Raw genomic sequence first — 17,483 nt, 5'->3', positions numbered from 1 at the left:
TTTCCTCATGTGACAAATTTGCCCAGAGGTAGGCATTCTAAATCCATGATTCCAGGACCTCTTTCTGCTCTGACAGTGGTCACCGGATGGTGCCTATATCTCCAGACTTTGGGTCTGCATTCTAGGAAGGAAGAAGGAGAAGGGACAAGTTACGTCAATTAATTTACTTTCTTTAATAACTTTTTGCTGGAACCTGATACGTGGGTTCCACTTAAATCTACCAAGTCACAGTACTACCCCCTAGATGGAATGAAGTGTGGGAACCTGAGTATTTTTAAATGATCATAATGCTATTCCAAATAAAACTAGAGTCTGATACTGGTGAAAAATCAGAAAGTGACTACTGAGCAAGTAACCTGTAGTATCTATTATACAAATGTTTAATCACTTATTCCAGTGAGGGCTTTAAAACAGTATGAGGAGTATACTGGGGCACCTGCCATCAAGAATTGTAATCATTTATGCAGAGTGAAGCAATGTTTATTAATACTGTAGAAATGAAGAGTAGAGTGGTAGCCCATGATGATGTTGTGGCTCAGAGGAGGTAGAAAATAGTACTAATATTTTTTTTCTTTGTCCTAGATACTGTACAAAGCATTATACATACTCTACCTTATATTAGCTTTATGAAATGAGGTACAATTATTATTCCCACTTTACAAATGGAGAACTTGAGATTTAGATAACTTGACCTGTCTAAGGTGTTGTACCTAAAAAGTGACTGAACTGGGATTTGAACCTGGGCCATTTGATATCAGAGCTCTAGCTCTTGGTCAATAAGCAAGTGATTCTCAAACTTTAGCATGTGTTAGACTCTTCAGGAGGTTTGGTAAAATACAGATTGCTGGGGCTCACCTCCAGAACTTGGCATTTCTAATGACTTCCCAGATGGTACTGCTGCTCCTGGTTCGAAATTGCCCATCTAAGTAGTGCTGCCATGTAGGATGATAACAATGAGTTTGATAATAATTAACATATTTTGTAGGCTTACTGTTCTTTAGGTTCTCTCATCCTTACTAGGGAATATGAGATATGTATGATTGTCCCTGTTTTATAGATGCTTTCACTACAGCTGCTCCTTCTGCACCCCTCATTCAGTCAGCTCCATCTCTGCTCTCTCCATCAGGTGGCAAAGGATTTCTCTTCACTGTGGCTGACCTTCAGGCTGGAGTTGTTCGCTATCATCATGATGATAGTGACTCCACCAAAGATTTTGTGATCTTCAGGATATTCGATGGCCATCACAGCATCCGCCATAAGTTTCCCATCAACATTTTGCCCAAAGATGACAGTCCCCCATTTCTCATAAGCAATGTTGTGATTGAACTGGAGGAAGGGCAGACCATACTGATCCAGAGTTCTATGCTGAGAGCATCAGACATGGACTCCAGTGATGACTACATCTATTTTAATATCACGAAACCTCCTCAGGCTGGAGAGATCATGAAGAAGCCAGGGCCAGGACTGATAGGTAAGTTTTGAATAAAGAATTTTGGTGTCAGAATTTGTACAAGGGTGGACATCAAGTTTATGAGGTAAGATATTCCCATTTTATGGATGGGAAGCCTGATACTTAGAAAAGTTAAATTGATCTATTCAAATTTGTGCATCTAGCAAGTTCCAGAGCTGAACCTCAAGGTAACCATTACCCTATGAAAAATTAAGTCTGCCAAGCACGATGATAGAACAAATAAGTTTGAAGAGAAGTGTTTGGCCTCTTCTAAATTATTGATAAAATAATTTCACAAATAACATTTGTTTATGCTTTATTAGAATAATTTCATAGTGTAATTTCAAGACTACTTGAAGTAGTCAGGAATAACAAAATAGGTATCAAGTATTAGTGTTATTTAAGAATGTTTCTTAAAAATATTTTGTAATGCTAATTTTTCTACCTTTTTTAAGGCAGGTGTAGCAACTTTAATTTTTCTACTTATTATTTATAAGCTTTGTTAGAAGTATTTATGAAGATTTCTGGGATACATACACCATGGTAGGCAGAGAACACTTTGGAAACAGGTCCAGTATCTTTTTACCCCAATATCTGAAAGATTGTTACAAAAGTATGTGGTGTTTTGTGGACCCAATAGGCTATCCTGTCCCTGGCTTCCTTCAGAGGGATCTATTTAATGGCATCATTTACTATCGTCACTTTGGTGGAGAGGTCTTTGAAGACTCTTTTGAATTTGTCCTGTGGGACAGCCATGAACCTCCAAATTTCTCAGTGCCACAGGTAAGAGGCCATCTCTGAATACTATCCTTAAGTATTATCCACAGATGTCCATTCTGGGAGGTGTCTTTTTTTTTCATTCTGGGAGGTGTCTTTTTTTTCATTCTGGGAGGTGTTATTAGAAACTACATAAAAGCAGGTTTTGAGGTTCAAAGTTGAGAAGCAATGGATTCAACAAGATTAAGTCAATTTCTTTGCAACAAGACTTCTCTACCATTTTCTTTCCTAATAAGTCTTGTCAATTATTGTACTTGTAAATTATTGTATTTGTAAATATTGCATTTGTAAGTTCTTTGTCAAAACTCCATGTATGCAATTTCTCAAAATCATTTCACCATGGGGCTCTTTTATACAGAATAGACTCCCAGAATTTGCTGACCTTATAACATGAAGAAAACACTGGCATTTTGTGTGTAGTGGTTGCAGTATAGTCTCTGAAGTTACACTGCCCGTGTTTCTCTCCTGTCCTTGACCCTAGCTAACTGATTGACCTGTTCCTCAGTTTCCTCATCCTTAAAATAGATAAGAATACAACTTCCTTATAGAACAATTGTGAGGGTAAGTGAGATAATCACATATAAAGTACTGAGAAGTTTCTGGCACATGGCAAGTGCTCAATAGATAAATGAGCTTTTGAAGAACTGTAAGTTTTGTTGATTCTGAAAAACTAGAAGTTTTACCACCACTCAAGTATATCATATACGTATATAGGATGCAGAAATAAGTATAAGGAGGCATTCTCATATAGAAATTACAAATTACAGAATATGGAGTTAGCATTGGATCTGGACAACTATAAACTATAAAAGAGTAGGCTCCATGCAAAGAGAGGATGACTGGTGGTAGGGATGGAAAAAGACAGTTGAAAATAAGTGATCACTTACTATACATGGTTCTTTTTGCTAGGTATTTTATACCTATGATCTTGGAAGGTGGCATGTATAGAGACCTAAGCAAATCTAGGACCAGCCCTAGAATGATTTTTTTAAAAGATTTGTTTGTTTATTTTAGAGCGGGAGAGGGCTAGAGGGAGAGGGAGAGGAGGAAGCAGACTCCCCGCTGGGTGGGGAGCCTGATGCAGGGCTCCATCTCACGACCTTGAGATCATGACTTGAGCTGAAGTCAAGAGTCAGAGGTTTAGGGGGATCCCTGGGTGGCTCAGGGCGTGATCCTAGAGTTCCAAGATCGAGTCCCACATCGGGCTCCCTGCATGGAGCCTGCTTCTCCCTCCGCCTGTGTCTCTGCCCCTCTCTTTCTCTTTATCTCTCTGTCTCTGTCTCTGTGTCTCTCATGAATTAAAAAAAAAAAAAACTTAAAAAAAAAAGAGTCGGAGGTTTAACAGACCAAGCCACTCAGGTGCCCCTCTAAAATGATTTCTTAAAGCATGTATCCCTATTGGGTATATAATGCTTCTCATAATATCACAGTCACCCACATTAGCTGCTACATAGGTTATTGAGCTATTTTTATCTGTTTGCCAAAACAAAGGGATACAAAAAAGGACAGTCAGGAAGAATCACACCAGAGAGCACAGAAACTAAAGGAACTAGGTGATCCCTGGAAAGAGAATGGAGAATGAATGAGAAAATTCTTAATTCATCTGCATATTGAATTGATTCTTTTACGAATAACAACTCTCTTTTTTCATCAATGTATTATTGCCATTTCTAGATTGCATTTTTGCTTGAGACCTTAGTTGACTTGATAATCGCAAATGGCTACTACTAACAGGATTTATTTTTAAAATCTCCTATTGTATCTATACAAACTGATCTGTTTCTTTTTTTTTTTTAACTGATCTGTTTCTGACTAGAATACCATATCACTTTTAGCAGACTATGTGTCCTTTAAAAAACTGAAAGCTCAGGACTTCTTTTTCCTTTTCTGCTATTATCTATTTTATACATCATAGGTATAGATTTACTTATATTTATCTCATATTTATAGATCAAATGGAGATGTGAAATCTTTCTATAATAAGATAATGAAAACCTTATTGAATGAGAATATTTCTAAATCTTGGCAAATAAGTCAGACCAAACTCTCTAGATACAGTTACAAGTTTATTCCCTATGATGGATGGATTTCTAAAGAAAAGGTCATAATTATGTTTTTTTTTCCTTTGGTTTCATCTTCATAATCTGTGTTGAGAAAGAGATACAGAGAGAGATAGAATCTATGAATTTGCTGTAAGAATCAAAGAGTCAGCCACATTCTTGTAACTGAGGATAATTAAAACCTGTTAATACAGTGGCAGAGTGTTTGGTGGCATTCCTCTGGCATCCATCCCCTCCCCCCCACTTCTGATTAGTGACAGCTTTAGCTTAGTCCTTCTCCAGACTATGAACCTACTTTTAGCTATAACATCACTTGTTCCAGGAATCCTTCTCCGATGCCCCTCATTCCATAACTCCCCCAGGCTGGGTCAGGTTGCCCTTTAATATGATCCAATATCAAATAACCATAATGTGAGGCCATTCATTATTTGTCTTATTGGATCAGCTGTGAGCTTATTGATGGCAGGAATCACAAATTATCTCTGCATCTTCAGACTTTGGTATCAGACTCAAAGTAGAACCTCAAGAATTGTTTTTTTGTGTGTGTGCCAAAATGAACTCTGATTCTTTCCATTTTTATCAAAAGTAAGAGAATATAAGAAGATTGAAACATTTGGTAGGAACTGGGGAGGGAGTAACATAGGGAGGGAATAAGTATAAAGCTTTATTCTTCAGAGTTTCTAGGAATTAGTATGTGCACAGCAACAAAACAAGTATTTTGTGTATGTGTGCTGGTAAATGTTTTTGTATTGTAAACCCCCAATATCATCATCAAAATTCTAATTTTTAAGAAACTTACATGATCAAAATTTAGTCTACTTGATGATTTCATCTTCAATTTGTACAAGTATGTAGTCATGTCTTACAGATAGAAATTCAGCAAAACCTGTAAAATAGTCAACAAAATCTGCAATCCACCATTAACTGAAAGTCCAGATAAAAAAGGTTGCATGATGGGAGCTTTTGTGATCAGAAGGTACTGTGCTCACCAGCAATTAAAGTAGGGCCCGAGATTGCTTAAGCCACACTGTTGGAAAACTTTGTTTTACAGAGACAGAAAGCAAAGATATCCTCAGGTGAGACACAATGCACATAAAGCAGGAAAGAAGTTATGTAAGCAGAGATGCCCTTTCCGTCCTCTCATCCTCTACTGAGCACTCTTCTATGAGGTTGACTGACACATCAACAGTATATCTACACATTAGCAGGAAAACCTTTCCCTCTTTCTATTTTGGTTGTCATTACTGTCATCAAATAAAGCCTCACGCACTCAATGTTTTTTGAAAAATATTCTCTTCTTTCTCTTTCTTACTAGAGGCCTTTATAGGGTTTAAGTTGTAAGAGATCTTAAACCAGGAGAAAGTGATATTAGAAGTAAAGTGGGATGGATGAAGGGATGGGTGAACTAGGTGATGGGGATTAAGGAGTGTACGTGTTGTGATGAGCACCAGATGATTAAAATAAAAACTTAAAAACAAAGTAAAATGGATAATGCAAAATAAGGATAGATGAGAGAAACAGAAAGAGCACTAAGAAACTGGGGAAGAAAGGAAGCGGGTACCACAAAGTCCTGTGAGTCAAGTGAAAGGAAGCAACTGGATGTGACTAGATGAGAGAACAGGCACGCAGGGCAAGGGCATTTGTCAGAAGTCAGACTGGAAAATGAGGTGGGTAAAACTAACATTGATAGTAGTTCCTGGGACTGAGAAATAGCACTGGATAATCTCAACAGAAGATACAAGATAAAAGAATCAGGCAAGAATCAAAACTGAGACAAAAAGATCAAAAACCCAGTCTTGTAAGAAAGTCAGATACTAGCTGTTGGAGTACCATATATTGAGTCTGATTCTGAGGGTCAAGGTCAGGCTTTGTTATTTTGTATACTGATTTATCACTTTATATTCAAATTCTCTCTAAGACTATTTGCAGGTGCCTATGGCCATAAATAGACTGGAGGGATGTAGGAGCCAGCAGCAAGAGCTGAGCGGTTGGACACTAGTTTTTCACTGTTTGGGAATGGGTGTTCAATAATGTCTTTTTTATAACCAAATTTCAGTACAATGAGAATTCTTTATTTCTCTATGGAGCTTGTTAAAATAGGATTTTTCTTACCCACAGACACACATACAATAATTGTTTAAACATGCATAAATATGTAAAGATACATCAACTTAAGTGATCATAAAGCATGTTGAAAAATGTGCCCACCAAGAATTACTACAGGGGTATAAAAAAGCATGCTTGTACATTCTTTTTACACAAAGAACACATTGGAGAATAAATTAGCATGGAAAATGGTCTCTTTGAAGGCACAATAACTATTGTTTCCATATTAAATCCAGTTTTTCAATTAAGTGGAGCCTCGCTGATGCACACTATGGCTGGGAGGTCCCATAGAGAATTTCTGAACTTTGTAGATTAGCAAAAAACTATAATTGGAAAAAAATTGTGACACAGACTCCAGGAGACTGGAGAAATGACTGTCATTGTGTTCTTTTATTTTAATAACTGGTTCTAGTTTTTAATTATCGAAATACTTCATAATGGAGTAGTAAATATTTTGTGTGCTTTTGTAGCAGTAAAGAAGGATGAAGACAGGGAATTAATTAATTGAGCACCTACTACCAGGTATTTATTCACTGTGCTACTAGAGAGAAAAACTCAGCTCCAAAGGAGTTAAATTATTTGCCTGATGGCGCATAGCTTGTCGGTGGCTGAGCTGATGTCCCAGGCTTTATCATTGCAAGAGCTTAACCATGTTTTAGTTATTGCTTTGTACATAAATTTAAAAAGGAATTTTCTTCATTTTCAAATTAAGTATTGTGAACACCATTATTGTAGAAAAACTGGCATTGCTGATGTGTGCTTTGGTAACAATATTAAAATAATTAGAAGCAGGGTAAGAATACTCTTATGCATCAAGCTGTGCAAAGATCCATGATGCCAAACAAACGTCCCATTTTGAGAGAGAGTTAGTAATTGCTTTCTCACAACCAGTCATGGATTATTGTAAAAAAAAAAAAAAAAGATAAATGTGATGATAAAATCTGTTTGGCAAAGTTGCCGTATCCTCTTACATGATCCCAAACCTGTGAGCATGATTTTAAGAATTTTAGAAGTCACAGATAGGGCATGTTGGCTGAGTTAGCAAACATGGATGAAGTATCTTCTCCTTACAAAATACCATGCCAGTTGTTGTATAGCAACCAAAATGAACATAATATTTATTGAGCACCTACTGTGTGCCAGACATTTTATCCATATAGTGATATTTGACCCTCATAACAACTCTGCGGTGGTTGTTACACTTAACTACCCAATAAAATCGACACTCAAAAAAGTTGAGTGACTTGTTCAAGGTTAAGAGCTACTAAGTGGTATACTCTGCATTTCAACTGTCTGTCCACTGACAAATCCCACATGGTTTGCAGTATACTATGATTCTCCCTTTGTGGACGTTTCAGCCTAGAAGAGACAGACATGTGAACTACTAATACTACCAGACAATGAAATAATAATATTTGTTGAGGGATAAACAAAATTCAGAAACAATTCCAACTGAGAAATTGAGCAAAGTTGTTTTTTTAAAGATTCATTTATTTTAGAGAGAGAGAGAGGGAGAGGAGGTGGGGGGAGAGAGAGAGCACACATGCATGCATGTGTGTGAGGAGGGGAGGATGAGGCATGGAGGGAGACTCAAGCAGACTCCCCATTGAGCATGGAGCCTGATGTGGGGCTCAGTCTCATGACCTGGAAACCATGATCTGAGCTGAAAGCAAGAGTCTGAGGTGTAACGCACTGAGCCACTCAGGTGCCCTGAGAAATTGGGCAAAGTTTTAAGAGCCCTGAAAGGTAAGAGAGCCTCAAGTTTTGGGAGAAAGCAGGAGAAAAGCTTTGCAGATTGAAGAAACAGCATGGTCCAGATCGTAGAGGCCTGCTTGAGAACTACAACCTGATACCTTATGTGCATCTAGACTCCTGGGTTAGCATCAGAAGGTGGTAAAAGATGAAGTTGAAAAATGAGTGTGTCTAAACTGTGGAGGTCCCAGGTGCTATGCTGAGGAGTTTGAACAATTTAATCCTTCCTGAGTGGTGGCTTAGGCTTTTGAGGAGATGAATGACTGATTTGACTTGCAATTTTCTTTTAAAAGAGGTATGTAAAGTCTAGATTCGGTCTGGGAGTTAGGGTTCACAGGAAGGTGTTGCAATAACGTAGGGAAGAAATGACGAGAGCTGGAGCTAGACCAGTAAGAGTGGGAATGACAGTTGTGGAGGGAGCAGAAAGTGGTCATGGTATAGGAAATTTTGTTAGCAGACACTCTGGGCCTTGGAGATGTGTTATGGGTCAGTGGAGAAGGAGGAACCAAAAGTTATGACAAGGATTCTAGGATCAATGACTGAGTGGAAGGTGGTAGCAAAAGAAAGCACAGTTTGTTGGTAGGAGGGAGAAATAGAAGTAAAATCGGGACCCTGTTATGTGCCTGTTCCCTAGCATTAGTGACTGCATTAACTGTAGTTGTGATAATTATATTCTTAAAACATAACACAAAATGGGTAAGAATGTTCTATTTTTGGACCATGTTCTTATTAGCTCCTGAATCATTTCAGGGGAAGTATATTATAAATGGGAGTTTTTGAAAAGCATCTTCACCATGACTGGGTGATTGTGGGGTGTTTTCTTTGGTGTCCTTTGGTATTTCAAATTAATGGCACAGATCATTTCTTTCCAGGTGGTGACCATCCATATCACTCCAGTGGATGACCAACTTCCAAAGGAGGCTCCTGGAGTTTCTCGGCATTTGGTTGTCAAGGAAACTGAGGTGGCCTACATAACTAAGAAACATCTACATTTTATAGATACAGAATATAACAGGGAGCTTCTCTACACGATAACGACACCTCCGTTTTTCTCTTTCGGCCACAGGTATCTCTTGAGAAGTCATCACCTGGGCTATTTGTTGAGGGTTGTGTCCAAGGATTGAGTCGCAAGTGTCCATATACAGTACTGTGATTAAATTGCTCTGTTGATCAGACATGAATTTGTGTTCAATTCCACATTTACTGTAATCTCAAACTTATCTCATACCTCCCTTCAAAAGCTGTATTAATTGGTAAGTGACCTGCCACTTGTAGTGTCTTCAGCTTAGGTAAGCTTAAAGCAATCTTTAATCTTTTTTTCATACAACATTTCTTTCTTTTGTAAAGAGCATGTTATTTTTGTCTTTTTAATAAAATTTATTGAATCTTCATAACACTATTTTCAGATATTACAGGCCACAAAATGGTCATATTCTCTAATCTCAATTAGAAAAGTGGCATGAATATACCTGAGGCTTGTGTCATGTACATGATAGCAAGGAAACATTTTTTTTTTAGGATGAGAAGAAGCAAGGAAACATTTTTTAGGCTGAGAAGAACAATTTCTTTTCATGAGATCAAAGTAGAAAATTCTGTACATACTTTCTGCAGTCATGAGAATGACATTGATGATTCTGGACTGAAGGCTAGAACCCCCCAACAGGAAAGGAGAATATGAAGATTTTGATTTTCTCTTACAATGGGCTTTTTTAGCTTTAGAAAATTTGGTTGTGGGCTATTTGACTTAATGTTTCTTGCTTGGAAAATTAGCTGATGTGTCCTTCTGTATTTCTCTCTAGACATCTGGATGCTGGGAAATTAATTATGGTGGATAGCATTTCAAAGCTAACTAAAAATTCTGCAGCCCGAGGGCTGAGATCATTCACTCAGGTATGATGCTATGCTAAAATCTTGACAAACGTGATGGAGGTGTCTTCTGAGAGAAGGGATGGCACTCCTAGTGTTGCACTTGAGAATGTTGGCCTTTGACATCTGTCAAAAGCATCAAATGCCTCATGTCTACTTCTTCCTGCTTCCATATATTTGTTAAGCATGTGATATCTATTTGAAAATGCTTCATTGCATTGGATATGATTTCCAAATCTTATTATAACTCAACACAGCCTTTGGCTTCGTTTTATCAGCAGCAGGGCTCTGATTAACGGATCTGGTGGTGCCTAGGTTTTATTCCATCACATTCAGGTCACTCAAGATCCACTGTATTAGTTTCCTAGTGCTGCCGTAGATACTACAAACTGGGTGGCTTACAACAACAGAGATTTACTGTCTCAAAGTTCTGGAGCCTGGATGTCTGAAATCAAGGTGTCTGCAGGGCCACCTTGAAACCCTGTAGTGAAAGCCTTCCTTGTCTCCTCCTTAGACTTTTGGATCACCACCCCAGTCTGCTTCTGTTATCCTATGGCCATCTTTTCTCTGTGTGTCTCTCTCTTCTTCTGTGGACACGAGTTACATTCCATGAAGGGCTCACCCTTCCGTGTGACCTTATCTTAACTACTTACAGCTGCAATAACCCCATTCCCAAATAAGGTCATATTCTGAGGTACTAGAGGTTAGGACTTTAACATATCTTTTTTTTTAAAAAAAGATTTTATTTATTTATTCATGAAAGACACATGAGAAACACAGGCAGTGAGAGAAGCAGGCTCCATGCAGGGAGCCTGACGTGGAACGTGATCCCGGGACTCCAGGATCACGCCCTGGGCTGAAGGCGGCGCTAAACCGCTGAGCCGCTCAGGGATTCCCTAACATATCTTTTTTTTTTTTTTTTTTTTGAGGGGAACTACTACCTTCCAAAATCCTTCACTAACCTTCTCCCTGTTCCTGTGTACTGTACCCTGAATACTCCCCCGAGAGTCACAGTAATGGTGATGAATACTTAGGCAGCAGCTACCCCTGCCCAGAGGGTTAATTCTGCCTAATTTCACTGTAGTTAGATGTTGCAAATAAGTGTGTAAACCCCATGTGCTCAGTACTAGTATTTTATTATTTTATTTATTTTAGTGATAAAGAATCGAGGCCTTGCAAGTTTAAGTACTTTGACCAATATCACACAGCTAATTTATTGCAATGCTGGGTTGAAATTCACATCCGCGGTCTTTTATAGAGTTGGCTGGCTTCAAGCGCTTGACATATTTACTTAATTCCTTTGTTCTTTTCCGTCCTGGTTTTAGAAAATGTGATTTCTAAAACAGAGCTTTTTGGGATCTTCAAATTGATGATGTTGGCACTTCCAATGTTCTGTGTCAATGTGATGGCTCTTGGAGACCTAGTTCTCTGAAAGTCTCTGATCCTTGCAGATGGGTGCCCACATTTCCATCTCGATTTGCTTTGCAGCATGCTGTAAACCACATGAAAGTGGCCTACAAGCCACCCATGCAAGATATGGGCCTCAATCCAGGATATGTTCAGTTTGCATTTTCCATCAGTAACCAGCATGGAGGCACTTTGCATGGGATCTGCTTTAACATCACAATTCTTCCAGTGGACAATCAAGTTCCTAAGGTATGTACGATGTTTGATGTGAAAGACAAAAAGGAGGGAAGACCTAAAGAAAGAAAAGAAGACTCCAAGACTTATTGGAAATGCTAACTTTTCGTTAGCTATTTTATAGAACTATTTAATTTTCCAGCTACAGTGTAGGAAAAAAAGCTTTTACCTCCCCATGGGACTTTCAGTCTAAAAGGTGAGATTTTCCAGTTGCTGAATTTGGCATTATTTTCAAAGCTTTATCAAAACCTCTTTCATTTCATTTCCTTTCTGCTAAGTCTCACATGCTGATCAGGGGAAGGGGATTAAGTTATGGGTCTCTTAGCAACTGGAAGGACTTATTTGTTCTCTTTGCAGGCCAACTATATGCTCACTAATCTAAATAAGCTTTTTAATTTTTCAAATGAATTAAGATGAGTCCTTCCATCCTCTCCTATCTCAGCCTTAGTGTTGACATAAGCATTCAAGCGTTTGGGTATCTCATTAAAACTGAACTACAAAGGCGATGCTACTTTCTGCATCTGATCTGTGAGGCTGGACTTCATATTGACAGTTTGTTTCAAACCCCATTAGAGGGCTAGACTTCATTCATGTGGCTATTCCTGGACTCATTTTCCCCTCAGGAGTGGCAAGACAAAGTAAGATTACCTACATATCAGGAACAAGAGAGATGACAACCCATACATGTCTCACCCCTCTGGAAAGATGTCACCTTCCAAGTACCTACCTGGAAGACAGCCAGGAGTCCTGAGGCTCCCTTTCCGGGTCTCTCCTCCCCATCTCTACACCTGCCCAAAGCTGGAGGCTAGAGGTCTCACTCTGAAGACCAAGGGGCTTACCCAACCCACAGAACTGTTCTGATAGAGCCAAATGATACTTTTAATTAGTGAGTTGCCAACATTTACACATCAGGAAGTTTCACATCAAGTCTGAATTTCTAGCTTCACTTGAAAATTTGGAAGCTCTAGCAGCAGTGAACTCACTTGCCCCCAGCAGCAGTTGCCAGGGCTTGCTCTCCAGTCTCAAAAGGCCCCACGTAGCCCAGTGCACTCATTTACATCACTGACCTGCCCCCTCAGGCCTCTGAACTTGCAACTTTTGGCAAAAGATGCACTAAAGGTCTCACACAGAAGACAAAAGAATCCGAACTATATTCTTTTTTTTTTTTTTTTTTTTTATTTATGATAGTCACAGAGAGAGAGAGACGGGCAGAGACACAGGCAGAGGGAGAAGCAGGCTCCATGCAGGGAGCCCGACATGGGATTCGATCCCGGGTCTCCAGGATCGCGCCCTGGGCCAAAGGCAGGCGCCAAACCGCTGCGCCACCCAGGGATCCCCCGAACTATATTCTTTGATTCCTTCCCTGTCAGGGACCAGATCACATTCCCTGTGGAGGGAGTAGTTTATTATGTCTGTTAATTTGATTAGATTTTATTCAGACCGTTCTTTCTGTATATGAGATACATGCCCTGAACTAGCCCAGCATCTAAAGAAGCCAAAGCTTTTTCTAAAACAGTCATGGAGAGAAATAGTGCTTTATGCAAAGCAATCCAAACCTCTTGCTAGAGAAAAATGATTTATGGAGAGAATTAGAAATGATGAAAGGAACAGTTATCTTCCTCTTTTGAAGGTAGATGGAATAGTTATGAGGACTCAGGGCTAATGTGGCATAGTGGTTTCTTTTTCCTATAGTGTATGGGACAAATGAAATCATACCTTAGAGAACTGAGAATATTATAAATAAAGTTAAATGAGTAGCTGCAGTGAAACCAGTCATGAGTGATTGGTTTCCTGGTGTGAAATACCTGCAGATAGCTGAGTTGAGTGATAACCACTAGGTGATCATAATATGATGCTAGCAGGAAGACCCCCAAAACCTAAGCACTGGGTTTAGGCAGAGACAGAAAAGTTAGTGATGAATGAGTTGGAGCAAATTAGCATTATGCTTTTATTTTTTGAAAGTTGACCTAAAATACATTTATAATTTAAAACCACAGAATATAGCAGAATATATCCCTTGAAATATTAGCATCTTGGAGTATTAATTGATGCAACTAGAGAATCAATGAAGCTGGCAGACATGGACCTTGTTTAAAAATAATGCTCCTCTTTTAATAACAGGAGTATTATTTCTTTCTTTCTCCTCCAAACAGTAAAAATATAGGAGTAAGGCATGTGGGAAGGATGGGGGTGAAGGTAGTTGTAGGGAAAGAAGGCTCTTGTTTTATGTTTTCCTTTGCTAGTAGAAGTAATGTATTGAAGAATAGAAAGCAACTGTCTCAGGGTGGTTGGTCTCATAATTTTCGTGAGCAGGGGCTGCTTTGGGGCAGCTGTGACCTGGTGGGCAGGAGGATAGAGCAGGTCTCCAAGTGAAGGCTATGACTTCTCCTTGCTCACTTCCATTTCCTCTGCCCATCTCCTCACACCCTGCCCTTTTTATTTAATGAGCTCTGTCTTCAGTGATAGCTCATAGAACAAGGCTTCGAATGTTTTCTTCCTTCTTTTTAGGTGTTTACCAACCCCCTAAGAGTGGCTGAGGGAGCTCAATGTGTCATCAGCACAGAAAATGTTCTGATTTCTGATGTGGATACCAAACTGGACAGCATCTACCTCTCCCTACAAAGACTGCCTCAGTGTGGAAGAGTGGAGCTGGATGGATTTCCTCTAAACATAGGAGACATATTTTCTTGGGGAGACCTCCATGCCTTAAAAGTTAGGTTAGAACATTTCCTGGATCTCTTTTTTGATATGCTTTGGCCTTCATCTGGATCAGTTGTGAGGCAAAGTAAGGGAAAGAAGTTTGTTCCATTTTTTCAGGGGTACCAGCATGCCAATTAATACTTTCAAGGTTTGGTTGAAAATTAGAAATGACAATCTTTTAATTTCTCTCCAGACATTTTCTTTCCATCTGGCTTTCTCTATCGGTGGGAATTATTTTTTGAATATTTGAACAACAGGAATTAATTACCATGAATATTAATTTGCTGTAACTATACATGTCACAAGAGGTAATAGCCAAACTGAATGAATGTAGACTAAAATAATCTATATGGCTAAGCTACATAGTTGAACTCAGCTTTAAAGAAGGTCAGTTTCACAACCCTGGAAATTCTGGGATAAAAATCTGTTGATCAACATCTTTAGTGTAAATTTTTATCTCATTCTACTGAGAATGGACTTGCAAGCAAACATGTAGGGTAGGCTAGGGAGGTAGGGCATGGAGTAGTACTTGGGTCTTTGCCAGTCAAAAATCGAACAATTCACTTTTTATGGTCCAACAGCAGTTCCCCTCACCTTGAGGTTTTTCATTTCTTCTATCTACTGCAGTTCTGTAAAAAACGTTCCTACAAAATCTAGTAAAATGCCTTCTCTATAAAACAATGGAAAATACTCAAAAGCAAAGGTCAGGTAGAGATATATTAGTTGACTTATCATTTATAAGTTCAAGTTGTAAATGGGAATTTTGATCCTTCAGAAAGTATTCGGCATCAAATGCTTAATTCCACACTTGGAAGTTGACTAGGAGTTCAGATTTGTACATAGGAAGATCAATTTCATCTGAGATTTAGTTTAGTTTAGCATTCTTTATTTACAGTCTCCAGTATCTTGACCTCTTTTCACTACTCACTTCTATCCTTATTAAAATTTCATTTTTTAAGAGATCTCAGGTTTTAGCTACATGTTAGAACAAGAAGTCTGTTTAGGTAATTCTTACTAGGGAGTGAATGATGGATGGAAGAAAAAGTACTAGTATTTGCCAGCAAGGATTCTTCCATAGACTTGCATTTATGTTTTTTCCCCTAATTAATCTTTACAGTAATCAAGCCTGACATGGGAGATGGTTGTATTCTCATATTATAATTGAAGAAACTAAGAGGTTGAGGTCACTCAGTATATGGAGGAGTCTGGTTTTGTTCTGTATGACAACATAGCCATACCTTTGGATATGTATTCCTATATCCACTTGGTCCTTTTAGGGGTATTAGCATGGTAAGATAGGATTAGTACATTATCACATATCTATTTTTGATGAAAATATCAGGGATCATAGGAGGCAGTGTGTGGGAGGATACTGGGGATGGAAGGTGGACTTTCTTTGCCATTGGAATGAAATCTCAAACCTGAGTCCCTACCCAGTGTATGGGTGGGTCTAGCCCTGAGTAAAACACCTTTTAGACCTGGGATTTTTTCATATGTAAGTGTTATACATGTTTGATATATTATATTTCTTTTTTTAGATTTATCTGTTTGAGAGAGGGAGAGTATGTGTACATGAGCAGGGGGAGGAGCAGAGGGAAAAGAATAGAGAGAACCTCAGGCAGACTCCCCACTGAGTGCGAGCCCAATGCAAGGCTCAAGCCAAGAACCTTGAGATCCATGACCTGAGCTGAAATGAAGAGTCAGATGCTCAACCACTGGGCCACAAGGGCGCCCCTCAGTATACTATTTTTATGTAACTTTAAATTTCATTTCCTAGCGCTTATTTCCTATTGTGAACAAATCACTGATAAGCTAAAAATTTGGCTCAGTTCAACAGCTATTTAGAACTTACCATGTATCACTACAGTGGCTGGAGAGTAGATGAAAAGTCTTGAATTAGATAATTCCGTTATATAAAGCTTGACTGAGAATTAAAGGAAAATAGGGCTAATGCTAAGCCAAGGAAAAATATTTTTAAGTCTGGAGAGATTAGAAAATCTTTATAGATTGAGTGGAAGAGAGCTAGTAAATAGAAAAGGGAAAATGGAGGGAGAGAGGCAATAAGTAATTCATAGATTAGAGTTTTAGAGAAGAGCTGGGTAGATTGAAAGCACAAGCAGAAAGATTAGTAGGCATAAGAGGAGGGGAGAAGGGGGCTCATCGAGATTCATAGAGTGTCTTACTCTTACCTGTCTGATGTCTTCTCAGTAACCCCTGACCCCAGCCTTGTTTTACATAAGTAAGCATAACTACACCAACTGGTTCCCATTGCCATGGTGGCAACTTGAAGGGAAGGTTTTGGATTTGGGGACAAATTATGAATGCATATAACACATTCTTCCAGGGTGGAGCCATTTTTACATTCAGGGATACTTGGGTAGTTAAGTATGTGACTTCATGATTAAGCTATGTTTTTTGTTATTCATTTATTGACCATGTGGCAAAGCCATGGAAGAGCTTTTGTGTCAGGCATGCCCTACTGTCACAGTGGCCATGAGGGGATAATGGCACATATCATCCCTACAGGTATCAGCATGATGGATCTGAGATACTTCAGGATGACATATTCTTGGAGGTCACAGATGGCACGAATTCAGCAGAATTTATTCTACACATTGAGGTGGGTAGAACGTTTACTCCCTGGTTCATATAGAAATGAACCATCTGGTTTGGAAGCCTCTTTTATGGAGGGGAGAGAGAGCACATGTATGCGAGTAGGGTGGGGAGGAATAGAGGGAAAGGGAGAGAATCTTAAGCACAGGACTTGATCCCATGACTCTAAGATCATGATCTGAGCCAAAATCAAGAGTTGGATACCCAAATGACTGAGCCACCAGGTACCCCTGGTTTGGAAGTTTCTTTTTTTTTTTTTAAAGATTTTATTTATTTATGCATGAGAGAGAGGGGCAGAGACATAGGCAGAGAGACAAGCAGGCTCCCTGTGGGGAGCCTGATGTAGGGCTCGATCCCAGGACCCCAGGAACATGACCTGAGCCGAAGGCAGACACTCAATCACTGAGCCACCCAGGTGCCCCTATTTGGAAGTCTCTTAAGAGTTCCTGATAGAACTTGAAACATGTCGACTCCAAACAAAAGTATACTTGTTTACATCTGAATGTCTCAGGACAGGC

At 39.1% G+C, this 17,483-nt stretch overlaps 1 protein-coding gene across 10 annotated transcripts in view; it reads left to right on the top strand.

Moving 5' to 3' along the window:
• The window catches only part of FREM1 (FRAS1 related extracellular matrix 1), a 165,157-nt gene that overhangs the window by 57,748 nt on the left and 89,926 nt on the right, over positions 1 to 17,483 (top strand). For 9 of the 10 annotated variants that reach the window (XR_003130303.3, XR_004803580.2, XM_025433445.3 and 6 more), the window contains exons 9-15: positions 1,127 to 1,471; positions 2,091 to 2,233; positions 9,018 to 9,211; positions 9,945 to 10,035; positions 11,500 to 11,667; positions 14,161 to 14,369; positions 16,879 to 16,972. Coding sequence is in view for 8 of the 10 variants with exons in the window: in XM_025433445.3 (XP_025289230.3) it covers positions 1,127 to 1,471; positions 2,091 to 2,233; positions 9,018 to 9,211; positions 9,945 to 10,035; positions 11,500 to 11,667; positions 14,161 to 14,369; positions 16,879 to 16,972 (1,244 nt within the window). In the remaining 2 variants the exon portion in view is untranslated. Of the gene's footprint in view, positions 1 to 1,126; positions 1,472 to 2,090; positions 2,234 to 9,017; positions 9,606 to 9,944; positions 10,036 to 11,499; positions 11,668 to 14,160; positions 14,370 to 16,878; positions 16,973 to 17,483 lie in introns of those variants that run through there. The other variant, XM_035696907.2, reaches the window with a different exon arrangement.

Source organism: Canis lupus, chromosome 11 (assembly GCF_003254725.2).
Source record: "Canis lupus dingo isolate Sandy chromosome 11, ASM325472v2, whole genome shotgun sequence".
NCBI lineage: Eukaryota > Metazoa > Chordata > Mammalia > Carnivora > Canidae > Canis > Canis lupus.
Note: the sequence above shows the minus strand (reverse complement) of the source record. Positions and strands in the feature narration are given on the sequence as shown.